This window comes from Mobula hypostoma, chromosome 13 (assembly GCF_963921235.1).
Source record: "Mobula hypostoma chromosome 13, sMobHyp1.1, whole genome shotgun sequence".
Classification (NCBI taxonomy): domain Eukaryota; kingdom Metazoa; phylum Chordata; class Chondrichthyes; order Myliobatiformes; family Myliobatidae; genus Mobula; species Mobula hypostoma.
Genome location: NC_086109.1, coordinates 72,694,403 through 72,706,869, shown reverse-complemented (window position 1 = coordinate 72,706,869; position 12,467 = coordinate 72,694,403). Strand labels below are relative to the sequence as shown.

General features: G+C 38.9%; 1 protein-coding gene across 2 annotated transcripts; it reads right to left on the bottom strand.

The window, feature by feature from the left end:
- Window positions 1-922: 922 nt before the first annotated feature.
- Window positions 923-12,240, bottom strand: LOC134355667 (arrestin domain-containing protein 4-like). Of its 2 annotated transcripts, none has more exons than XM_063065920.1 (8): window positions 11,744-12,240; window positions 9,947-10,016; window positions 9,718-9,844; window positions 8,050-8,152; window positions 7,711-7,967; window positions 7,344-7,506; window positions 4,739-4,893; window positions 923-4,591 (listed from the first exon to the last, which is right to left on the bottom strand). In XM_063065920.1, exons 1-8 carry the CDS (start codon window positions 12,036-12,038, stop codon window positions 4,532-4,534), a joined length of 1,230 nt encoding a protein of 409 aa, XP_062921990.1. In that variant the 5' UTR covers window positions 12,039-12,240; the 3' UTR covers window positions 923-4,531. The 2 variants fall into 2 exon arrangements, with proteins under 2 accessions (XP_062921990.1, XP_062921989.1); XM_063065919.1 differs by having other exon boundaries at window positions 924-4,591; window positions 9,718-9,865; window positions 11,744-12,239.
- Between the last annotated feature and the right edge of the window lie 227 nt (window positions 12,241-12,467).

Sequence of the window (12,467 nt, the reverse complement as noted above, 5' to 3'; positions counted from 1 at the left end):
TCAGTTTGTTGTTTATTGGTATAGTGTAATGGTGCATGGAAATGGAGTGTGGAGAGCTTCAAACTACATGTGTAGGACAGCAGTGGGATAAGTTTGACATAAAGGTTGGATTCGGTACGGAGATGGGTGATGACAAGATTCCATCTCTGTAAAGAAATCCCTAATATTATGGGCAGAGTTTACTCTTTTCTCATGTTGAGCCAGGGAATCCAGAGAAACCAACATGCCAGAGTCATTCTGTTCGATCTGTTCAAATGATCTGTCCTCGGGCTCCTCGTTGGCTTCCTCACACAAGTTGTTTCCTCCCATTAGCCTAGTTCCAGATGGCTAAAGAGACAACTATGAATTCTCCAGACCAATGAGATGTAAACAATAGTGCACCTTAGGGTTAATGCAGATAACAGAATCTCATCTTCAGCATGGCAGTGGCATTTCCCACTATTGCCTTGGTTACACTGTGTTTCAACATTGTGGTGACACTCAGCTGAACTGCCAGAAGTAAACAACCCATGTGTAAGGAGGGCCAACAGGGAGAATGAGGACTACTGATTACAGATTACCAAGCTAGTACAGCATAAGAGTGAGGGCAACTCTGGCAGAGAGGTTCCTCTGCAAGCATCATTGAAAGCAGGGACCAGTGATAGAGTCCATACAGGTGTCAGCAACCAGTGAGTAGTTCTCCAGGATCTCCTCTGATAAGTGCTTTGTGAGATGTCTGATGGACTCCCTAAGAATGAGGGAACCATACAAACACCCAGGAAACGAAACATTAATCATGGGAAAATTCTTACCACAATCATTGCCAACAAGAATAGAGGGAGTAAAATCCTTTCCTTTTGATTAAGAATTTATTATTTTTGAGCACAAGTACAGCCAAAGCCAAGGCTTCAGATCAGCCAATTTATTTAATGTATTATATAAACTCCTATTCAATAGGAGCTGCCAGTGTTATGATAACCAACCCTGTTAAATGATTTACTCAATGTTGAATTCTATTAAACGTTACTTGCCAGTTTGGTTAGATTCCAGGAGCAGTGAGAAGTGCCTGAAAAGCCTGCAGTCATTCTTTGAGCTGCCTTGTAACTTGCTCTGTTGTCACTCAACTAGCATCCAAAGGAAGAATGCAAGTAGATAAAACGCCAGGCTGTAACAATCAATGTTCTGTCATCTGTTTTTTTTTATATTCAATTGTATTACCATTACCACCTAATGTCAACTTGGAGGTTGCCACAAGGAAAAGCTTGGTGTGGCTTTTCTGTTAGAGGCTGGGAACCAGGACCGGTGGGTGCAGTACAGTAACTATTAATAGAAGCAAGAACCAGCTTTCATATCACTTGTACACATAATTTACACACAGAAATTGGCTTTGAAATTACAAGAACAAAGGCATAATTCAGCACTGCAGTTTACAAAGAAAACCGGCTATCAGCTTACAGTGAAGGCCAATTAAACATTTTAGAAACTAGTTAAAAAATATGGCTATATAGAAAAGTGAGCCATTCTTGAATACATTGGTCACTAGTACAGGCAACAAGACTATATTAATTAGACTGTAAAACCCCAGCTTTGATTATTCCGAAAAGGAAGCATGACATTCATTAGAAAGACTTAAGAAACAGTTGAAGTTGTTCAAGGCATTGGAAGCAATATTCTCAACTGTGCACCATTGGAATTATAATAAAGGGGAGATAATAGATATATGGAGCCCAGCATTTCCAGTCCAGAATTAGATCATGGGAACTAATTTGCCACCGAGTAACTCAATCACAGCGATTATCTTTGTTCTGATCATGTATATGCAGACAGCCACTCCTCTGAATATGGTAATAAGAGGAGGATGTTTCAGCTGTCGGTTCTTTCTGTCCTTAGCAGCTTTTGGAATATTGATGTGAACCACCTTATTTCAATAAAAGTCCTCCATCTTCCCATTGAAAATGTTCAACAGTGTTTCTTTACACTGAACGTTTCACATGTCACAGTCAGCAAGATGGGGCTTGACCCATTAAGTGGTAAGGCAGTTCAGCAGTCTCAGCAGTTTTGTTTTTAAACCACTCATTATTAGAGCAGTTTGTACCAACAACCACTATTTATTATGTATCAATAGGAACAGTGTAGAGGCCTTGAAAGGCATATGTAAAGTAGAATTGTGTATGTACAGATATCAACTACAATTTATGTATTTATTTAGAAATAGAGCATGGACTAGGTCCTCCTGGCCCTTCGAGCTGTGCTGCCAACAACCCTAGATTTGAACCTAATCACAGCACAACTTACAATGACCAGTATGTTCAGTATTTAAAATCAGTTGAAATGATGAAAGCTTAAATAAATGTTATTGATAGCTTTTCACAAAAAATACAGAAGGCAAGGCTTCCATTCCCTGTAATCAGATTTCACAGGATGAAGTTCATAAATTTAGTTAGTGGTGACAAGCTCGAGTTTTCCAAAAAAAATTTATTAAAGTGTCGCATTTGATTTAAATAGTACAAAATACACTTCTTTGCATCTTGTTGCAAGAGGACAATGGAAAAAGTCACAGTTATAACGGCAAAGGATAAAGCACATTTAGCTTATTGAGTAATTTCACATTCAAAGTAACACCTCTGTGCTTGTCTCTCATTCCATTTAAGTGCTCCCATTCCTTAAGGATAAACCAAGACTTAACATAAACAAGGCCACTTCAGGGATACAAATAATTGCCGAACTCCCCACCACAGTTAATGAAAAGATATGGAAATAAAAAGCTACATAGGGCATGTATAATGCTTAAAATTATAGTGTTTTTACTTTTGTAAGTAGTTTCAAATCAAATTTTCACATTTTCCAAAAGCCAAGTGCATTGCTTATATTAGATTTAAGACATTAGATTCCACACTTGTCACAGTCAAAATTCTTGTAGTTTCACTTTAGATCCAGAATTTCCACACAAGGTTCAAAAATTTAAAGATACCTTGCCAATTGTTAGATGTAAAATACAATCCATAATGAACTCAAAACAAACTTATTTTGCTAATAAAATACAATTGAAGATACCCAAGTTCTCACTTCTTGATTGGCCAGAATGGTTCTTAACTTAATAAGAAGATCCAGTTTTCTTTGCTATTAAGTGACAGCACTGAACAATTGAGAAGTAACATTAGGAATAAGCATCAAGATTCTTCAGCAAGTATAAAAGATGTCATCCCAAGCTCACAAACACAAGAAATAAAAAAAACATAAGAGTGCACAACAGTCAAAACCCTGAGAAACAATATTGCACCATTAAATTTCCGAATTAGAGATCAAATTGGGAATTCTACACAGTAGTGAAGAGTATGCTGGAGAAAGAGGGAGTAATAATTACTAGTATCAAGCTCCCACATGAAATACTGTAATGTATTTAATAAATAAATTAAATGCAAGATTGCTACTCAAATAAGTACTTTTCTTTTTAAGGTAAGTTGTGTACATTCCAAAATCTCAAACAAACTTGTGGTCCTTTACTCTGAGAAATGACAGCAAAGCTTTGCAGACATGCAGAGGTCATACTTCTTTGCTCAAGATTCAGCTCGCCTTTCTCTTTCAAAAAAAGTTGATGGTTTACAAATACATGCAATTAATTTAGGGATCCAGTTTTACATGCAAATTCAACATACTGCCTTGGAAACCAACCAATCCCTATTTCAGTACTTTGTCAACAACTGGCAAGTATCAGTCAAAACAAAACTCCTGCAAATACCTTCACACAAAAAAAATCATGGCATTAAAGCCAGTATTACGACATTAATAGTGATGAACAATTGATCAGCATATACAATTGTCCGAGTATCTCTTTCAATATTATAGACAGCACCACCATTTAGTCCCCATGTACTCCAAATATCCAGATGGTACTTGGAGCTGGGAAATTATTTCTTTACCCAGCTGGCCTGCATTTGTGAAGGCAACAAGTGGATTATGCACCCCAAGTATATCAACTGAATGCAAATTTTAAATGAAAGTTAAAAAAAAATTCTTTGGTAACTACAAATGCAGAACTGGCAATTATTTACTGAAGCTATTCATTTGCTCATCAGTTAAAGTAACATTGGCAGTAATTTTAATAATCAAAGAATACTCCCAGAAAACACAGTAGGTGTTTTCAGGGCCACAGATATGCAAACGTAAACATTAGTTGTTGGTTCTCCCAAAGATAAGCAGACACCAATTGTTCAGGCTTCTTTTCTCCTTCAAAAAACAAATATAGTAATTGGTTAGTGACTGCATCATCACCAACTGTTAGCTGCTACAGTAGCAGCAAGTCTGAAATTGAGTGTTTACAACTCAAAAATTAAGTTTCTATTATTCTGTCGTGTTTAGAGTGATTAAAGTTTCACTTTTCCAGCTTCCCAGAGCAGGATTAATATCTGTCATTCTTCCTCATTCCTCTGCCACCCAATTCTTCTGCACCTTCTCAGTTCATAATTCACTTCCTTTTAGATGTTCCTCCTGCAGCTCCATGGTGCTCCATTCTTCCACTCATAACAAACCATGTAATCTCACGTTACAATCTTCAAATTTCAAACGACACTTCATGCTGTACTTCTTCAGAAAGGGTAGGGTTAGGATCAACCTAAAAGTGGAAGCAATTAATAATTATTTTGAAATAGTAAACCTCTGCAATGTAATTGTAGGAACAATTAAGGGATTATAACTAATTTGTCACAAGAAAATTTAGTCACTGACCCAAAACATGATCAAAAAAATGTTTTATTCAAACCTCTGAATAAATTGGTGGTGGCTGAAATCTGAACTCCTGAATGTAAGCAAATGTGGAGCTTCCAAATTCATGTTCCAAACCATCAGCTTGTGGAAAAGATGGAAAATGTCTGGCAAGGTCTTCCTCCGATACAACATCAGCATAGTTGGGTGGAGCTTTTGGGTAAAGAAAAGAAAGGGAGAGCTTCATAATCAGCATCTGTCAACAACAGTCAGATGAAAAGGCTTTTCACTTACATTCAGCAATTAAATTTAATTAAGAGATTAAATCTTGAATTTAAGATTACGTAACACCTGGCATCTGCATTATAGATCAAAACAGACAACTTCCAAGGTGCATACATGCAGAGTTAAATCTAGCAATCCAAAAATGGTTGGGTACCGAGCTGTGATTTCACAGCTTTGTCCAATATCAAATTCACAAACCAATGAACTAAAAAGAACCTTGGGTGAAAGCAGAAAATACTTGAAACACTCAGGTCAGGTAACATTTGTGAAAAATGAAACTGGAAATAACATAAGCAGTAATTCATTTGCAATGCTTCTAATCTCGTACACAGAAACAACCCATGTTATGAACACTGAATGCTACACATGTAGAAATCAAACAGATTGGGTTACTCCTTGGAAAGCACCTGCTTAGTTGGCAGATCAAATGAGTTTGCTATTGCTTTTCATTCCAAGCTTTCCCTCCCATCTGACCTATTATCGGTGGCCTCCTGCACTTTTTATAAGAGGCCCAAATGCAAGATTGAGCACATCTCATCTTCCATCTGGACACAGGACAGCTTTTTGGACACTAAATTCTAAAATTCAGTAGCTCACTTTCTAGATTAGATCTGGCCTTTTCTGCTGTTAAGCTATGTGATACTGGCTCAATGTTTACTCTCTACTGTCCCATTCTACAACCCTGCCTTACAACTTTTCATGCTCTTTTGTTAGCATTCTCACTAATTGCTTCCCTTAACACAATGGCAATGATCTCTACAACTCACTTGAGCTCAGCTTCACACAAGATATGGAAAATAGTAAGTTATCCTACACAAACAAGAGAAAATCTGTAGATGCTGGAAATCCAAGCAACACACACAAAATGCTGGAGGTACTCAGCAGGCCAGGCAGCGTATACGGAAAAGAGTACAGTTAACTTTTTGAACCGAGATCCTTCAGCAGGACTGGAGGGAAAAAAAGATGAGATTTAGAAGGTGGGGGGAGGGAAGGTGAAACCAGGAGGGGGAGCGGTAAAGTAAAGAGCTGGGAAGTTGATTGGTGAAAGAGATACAGGGCTGGAGAAGGGGGAATCTAACTGCAAAGGACAGAAGGCCATGGAAGAAAGAAAAGGAGGAGAAGCACCAGAGTGAGGTGATGGGCAGGTAAGGTGATAAAGTGAGAAGAGGAAAAAGCGGATGGGGAATAATGAAGGAGGCGCATTAACGGAAGTTTGAGAAATCGATATTCATGTCAGATGGAATACAAGGTGTTATTCCTCTAATCTGAGTGTGGCCTTATCGTCGCGACAGTAGAGGCAGCCATGGATTGGCATATCACAATGGGAATGGGAAGTGGAATTAAAATCGATCACCACTTGGAGATCCCGCTTCTTCCGGTGGAATTATCCTATACATTGCTGTATCTTTTCCAAAACTTAAAAACAATTTTCTTCTTCTTGAAGTCTTCAACTTGAAATGTTGACGCACTTTCTCTTTCCATAGATGCCACCTGAATTTAACCCACTGTTTTTATATCAAATTTCTAGTATCTGCAGTTTTTCTAGATTATCAATAATATTGAGTCTTCAAGTTATTCGCTATTGGAAAATAACCTACTTGGTGCTATTCCCAGCTTCAAGAGATACAAAATAGTTTTTTTTTAAAAAGGCACAAAACTCTTGATTTACAGAACTCAAAATTAATTTGGTATGTATTCCTTCAAATGACTTATATGTTTTTAATAAAGGCATCCGTTAGTCATGCAAGACCATGGATCTACACTTGGAAAGTCTTCACTCTCCAGGGCGCAGGCCTGGGCAAGGTTGTACGGAAGATCAGCAGTTGCCCATGCTGCAAGTCTCCCCTCTCCATGACACTGATGTTATCTAAGGGAAGGGCAAGGGCCGATACAGCTTGGCACCAGTGTCATTGCAGAGCACTGTGTGGTTAAGTGCCTTGCTCAAGGACACAACATGCTGCCTCGGTTGGGGAACAAACTCACAACCTTCAGATCGCCAGTCCAATGCCTGAACCACTTGGCCACATGCCCACACACGTTTTTATTAAAGGCAGAGATATTCAATGTGCTACCTTAATTTGCATGCATCTATAAATGCTTAACTAGTCAAAAGTCAGTGCAGATTTGTTTTTGCGAGTGTTATCTGTGAGAATTCATTACTGTTCAGCCCCCTTGACTACAACACTCTGCTGGATGACAAAAAAACCTTAGGATGAACACCTAACAGCAACATACAGCATATCAGAAAAGACAAAACCAATGAGATTTCCAATTCTGTGGGTTACTCTGTGGTCATCTAAAACTACAGTTCTTCACCGTAGTCCAAATAAATAGTTTGTTTCACTGAATGTGCAACAGAATTGAGGAAGAATATTTACCTTCAGGTTGCTCAGGTAGGGTGAGTTGAAGCCAACTCATATCCATATTGAAATGACCACAAATACTAGGCGTTCTGCTTCCAAAGCTATTATATGGAATTGTTCCTATTACTATAGGAAGCTCTAGCATCAACTTTTTAGAACCTGGAATGTGTACATAGACCTATAAATAAAAAAAAATCAAAAAGTGAGGATACAATTGCAGTCTATTGTTATAACTTAAAATTCAAGGAGATTAAATTATTTTCTGTTTTAGTCTTATGTATTAACTACTTGTGTTAACTGTTATTAAAATATTAACAACACATTTCCTACAAGTCTATCTTCAGAAACAACTGAAATATTAATACGTAATAAACATACTTACAGCTAAAGAGTATTCCACTCTGATGATGCTGCAATCTAAGATAGATGGGTTCACTGGTGGAATTTTGAGGGTCTTTCCATTCCACGATTCAGTACTACCAGATGCAATATGGTTTCCACGGACATTTGCAATCACTTGCCTGAAGGTCTTAGTTTTCTCATTTGCAAGATAAGTTTGGGTTTGAAAAATAGCAGCTTTTGGCATTATAAGGCGTGAAGAGCAATTTTCAAATTCTGCATATATTGGGATTGCTTCACCTGTGGTAAAGTTTCAGAGTTAGCACTGAAAAAGAAACTTCACAAAATTCCAAAGTCGTTTTTTTTTGGAAACTTAACTTACCATTACAAAATCCACTTCTCTCAATTTTGGCACTTAGTGAAATTGGTCCAGAGGTAAAAAACCAACAACCAATTGTCTTCTCTTTACTCTTTGACACTGAAGACTAACAACATCAATACAAACTGGTTAGAAATAATCAAATAGTAATTCTATAAAATCAGACAATTTCTAGGTCATGTCATTCATTTCTGGTGACCTGAAGCACTGTTGTAATACTTATTTGCTGAACTAACGAACCAGGCTCTTAATGGGACTTAACCAGTCCAAATGCACTCGTCATTAACTGCAGTGAATGAAAGATGTGTGCAAATTGAGACTTTTTCTTAAAACACCAATTCCAAATTTTTCTATAAATGATGCTCAACAGATGCACTGAACTGAGTGCTTTATCTTTTTGCTTCCTTAACTTCATGGTTTAACATGGCACTGATGAAGATCAGAGACAATTTGCCGATGATAAACAAAACAAGAAACTACTTAACTACTTTATTAATCACACTATTTCTGGTAAACAATCACTGCAGTCTATAGCCTGTAACTTCCATTTTGGAGTTGAGCTTTTGAACTGCTTGTACAACCTGGCATTATTGTGGTGTGAACTGAAGTCCTGAAGGTGCAAAATGGTTACTGCGTGGCATGTATGGGTCAAATCAAGGCAGCTTGGCCTGGGTATGAGAACAGGGAATGAGCTAATGCTTGGCTATTGCTGGAGCAGACTTGGAGATGATTCGATGTAGAACTGAGACGAGGCAGAGCCCAGGCCCGAGAGAGAGAAAGACCTGAGGTTTGATCGATTTAAGCGCCGGGCTGAATTTGAAAAGATCTGGCACGTGCCAAATTATGGTGGCAGGGCCTGGGCTAAGAGCATATTGAAGCAGCAGGGCCTGGGTCTGAGAGCATGGTATGACTCCAAGTTTGGACGACTTAAGCGCCAGGCCAGATTGAAAAGTTCAGGGTGTTGGGGCTGGAAGCGAAAAACGGGCTGGTTCAGCTCACTGCTCCGCAAGGTTTACTCATCTCGGTGCTAAACCGAGGTTGTGGCCTGCAACTTAACAGGCTCTTGAATCGGCTGCTAGCTTTGTGTCTGTGGTCTTACTTACGTTAACCTCAGTTCTGAATGTTATTTCCTTACTTTTATTATTTGCAGTATTTGTTATTTTTTTCTGCATACTGTTTGACTGTCCTTTTCTTTTTAATGGGTTCTATTGGGTTTCTGTGTCTAGTGGCTGCTTGTGTAGACACAAATCTCAAGGTTGTATATAGTATACATACTTTGATATAAATGTACTTTGAATTTTGTACCTAGCAGAATTTCCTGCAAATCTGGCTATTTATTGTCTGAGTTTCTTCAACAAAAAACCGATAACACCTATTACGTGCATCAATATTACAATACTTAACAGCCATCTTGTTACATTGTGCACCAAACTGTAACATTTGCTACTTGAAAATTTACATTAAATCTTAACCTGAATATGCAACCATTAAGCCAAATGTTTAGAATATGATGAGTAATTCTTAACTGCAAAAAGGTTATTAATTCTTTCACATTATTTAGGAATTATGGTTAACTAACATGCAAGATAAATAATGCAGGTGTACTAAGATCCCTTGACAATTCTTTAAATAATGTTTTCAAAGATACAATAAGAAAACAAATCAACTTACCAAGAAATACGGCACATTCACATCAATTTGACTTGTCACAGAGAACTCTCTCTTCACAACTTGATCTGAGACACCAGGCCGCTCCAGTATTGCTGTTACCCAATATTGAACACTGCCATATTTTCCACTGAAGGATGTGACCAAAGGCCTGTTTTATGAATTAAAAACTTAAAATCTTTGCCATTTGTTTTTGAAATCATAAAATAGTATTCTTAAATGGATCACTTACCCCTGTGGAAGATGAAACGTGAATGGAAATTCATGTTTTCCAGTTTGTAAAATGAAGTATCCCTGATCATCTATAGAGAAAGATCACAGTTAGACAACATATCAATAAAATAAAAATGCATTTACAAGAACCCAAAATAAATGTTATACTAATAGACATACTGAGATATTAGGCTGAATTTGCAGATTGATGCATCAAGTGGAACTTATCTTGACTGAAGCACAGTAACCTGTGAGGTCTCATCATGTGATATGAGATTCTTCGAAGTGAACATTTAGTAGGTGCAATTCCTTGGTCTGATTTATAGTTTTTCAGGTTTTTTTGTCACAGTAAAAGGCAAATTGTTGTCATTGGACCTGATTACACCTCCCCATCTTCCAGAAGATAGAAGGATATGAAACAAATGGTATAAACATTAGGAATGGGGAAAGAAATAGAATAGAATTCAGTCATGAAGTTCCAATCATAGCGTGGGTTGGCTCAAAGATTTCTTCAATTCACTTGTTTGCAATCTTTCTTTGAAAAGTTAATTGTTTTAAACATTTATTTTATTTGCCTTCCCTTCAAGTAATCCTCTCATTTCTGGATACCCTACTGATTTTGACTATTCCAACTTAATGTACTGCATTTTGTTGTGATAATGTTGTCCCCTTTACAGTGGAGAAACCAACCCAATGTAAAGGGAACATCAAATTATGATTGTTTTTCAGAATAACTCAATAGAATCGATGTGAATTTCAAAATACATTCTTCCAGCTTTTCAATGACATTTAGCTGAATGCTTTAAAAATCAAGTCCACTTAGACAACCCATCGAGAAGGTTAATCTCAAATGTCCCCACTTTTATCTGTTCTCTGCTTTGGCTTCTTGAACTTTCACATTCACTGGGAAGTTTGAGGAAAACCCATCTCATAGTCCAAGGTGGCATGCTACTACCTTCAAGGCTCAGTAAATTTAGCACCTTCAGATAACTAGCTTTCCAGCTTATTCAGAACTATTTAATTCTGATAAAAAAAATACCTTGACTTGAAACATTAACTGCTCCCTTCATTACTGACACTGCCTGACTTGTTGAGTATTTCCTGCTTTTATATCAAATTTCAAGTATCTACTTAGCTTTTCAATCACGTTTGTCTCTGTAGCAAGTTTTTTGTTGCTTCTAAAAACTTTACAGGTACCTTAGGAATTGCATTACTGATCTCCTGAACTTGTACATTGAAGGCTAAAGTCCAAGACAAATGACATAATGTGCCACTGGCACTCAGAACTATAGATCGACTCACTTCAATGAAACTTAACTGGAAAATATTGTATCAACGTTAAGAGCACTGAGCACCCTTTGTGCAGAACAAACGATTGCAGTGGTTGCTGGGAAATGGGAAATTTAGCACAATTAGTACTTTAGCGCAGTGATCTCGAAATGAATGCTTCTACAAGTGAAGTTTTACAGGTTTATCAGGTATAGCTGGGAAGAGGGTAGTCACACAAATCTTGCCAGCTAATCTACGCTCTCCGAAATACTAATGCACCAGGAATGGTTTAACATAGTAAATGTTTCACCAGGTGACACAGAGGCTTGTAGTGGTGGTTGGGGCAAGAGTGTTAAAATCCTAAGATAGTTATTGCCTTGTACTTTTGTAGCACCAATGTTACTCGCCACGTATCATTCGGCATGTAACTGCCTTCAAGACTCAATAAATCGTCAAGTTTCCTAGGTTATATTGGTCCCATGGGAGCGTCGCCTGGAAGGACGGAAAGAGCCACCATCCCCTTCCCCACTTGAGACACCTGCTTTACCTGGGGCCTGGCGCAGGATCTGCTGCTGATGCAGGTACACCACCTCGTCCCGGTAGCGGGGCGCCGCGGGGGCGCCTGGCGCTGCCGGACTATCGCTCCAGTGGACCCGGGCGCAGCCCTTCGCCTCCAGCCGCAAGACAGACACGGCGAGCTCTTCGCTCGCCTCCAGCAGCACTTGGCCCGCTACCCGGTCGCCGCTCGAGTAGCTGCTCAGCTCCTCACTGTCGAAGACGATACCGAAGGTTCTCACCTTCACCCCCATCGCGCTTGGGGGCTTCCAGCGGCCAGGAGACATCAAGTTAAAGTCCTTTGTTTATACAAGGAGAGCGTCACAAATTTCCACCAGCTCGCCCTAACATAAATCATCGAAATCGGCTTCTCCTTTTGCGCCGCGGCCCTTCGGAAGAAAGTAAAGCAAAGCCCTGCAACTGGATAATGCCGAGGGAATTCCAGTATGAACAAACGTTCAGCACCATGCCACTGCACACCCTACCCTGATACTCCACCTCCCCTTCAACACCATTGGCTACACTGGTCAATAACCCGCCTCCACAGCGGAGCCCTAAAGATGAGTCTTCTTCCAATTGGATTTAATAGCTGCCAGTCAACCGGTGCTCATCATACAGGTTAGGTTGAACGGCGGTGCCACTCGCTCTCCGGCGCTGTCCAGCTGATCGGAGCATGATCACCAATCAGCGACGGGGACTTGCACGTGTACAGCATT

Excerpts from the sequence above, each read along its gene's own strand:
- LOC134355667 (XM_063065919.1), bottom strand. The coding sequence starts at position 12,038 with ATGTCTCCTGGCCGCTGGAAGCCCCCAAGCGCGATGGGGGTGAAGGTG. Across the intron at positions 8,153-9,717 it reads TGAATGTGCCGTATTTCTTG|TCTTCAGTGTCAAAGAGTAA; the intron begins GTAAGTTGATTT and ends TGATGTTGTTAG. Across the intron at positions 4,894-7,343 it reads CCTACCTGAGCAACCTGAAG|CTCCACCCAACTATGCTGAT; the intron begins GTAAATATTCTT and ends TTTACCCAAAAG.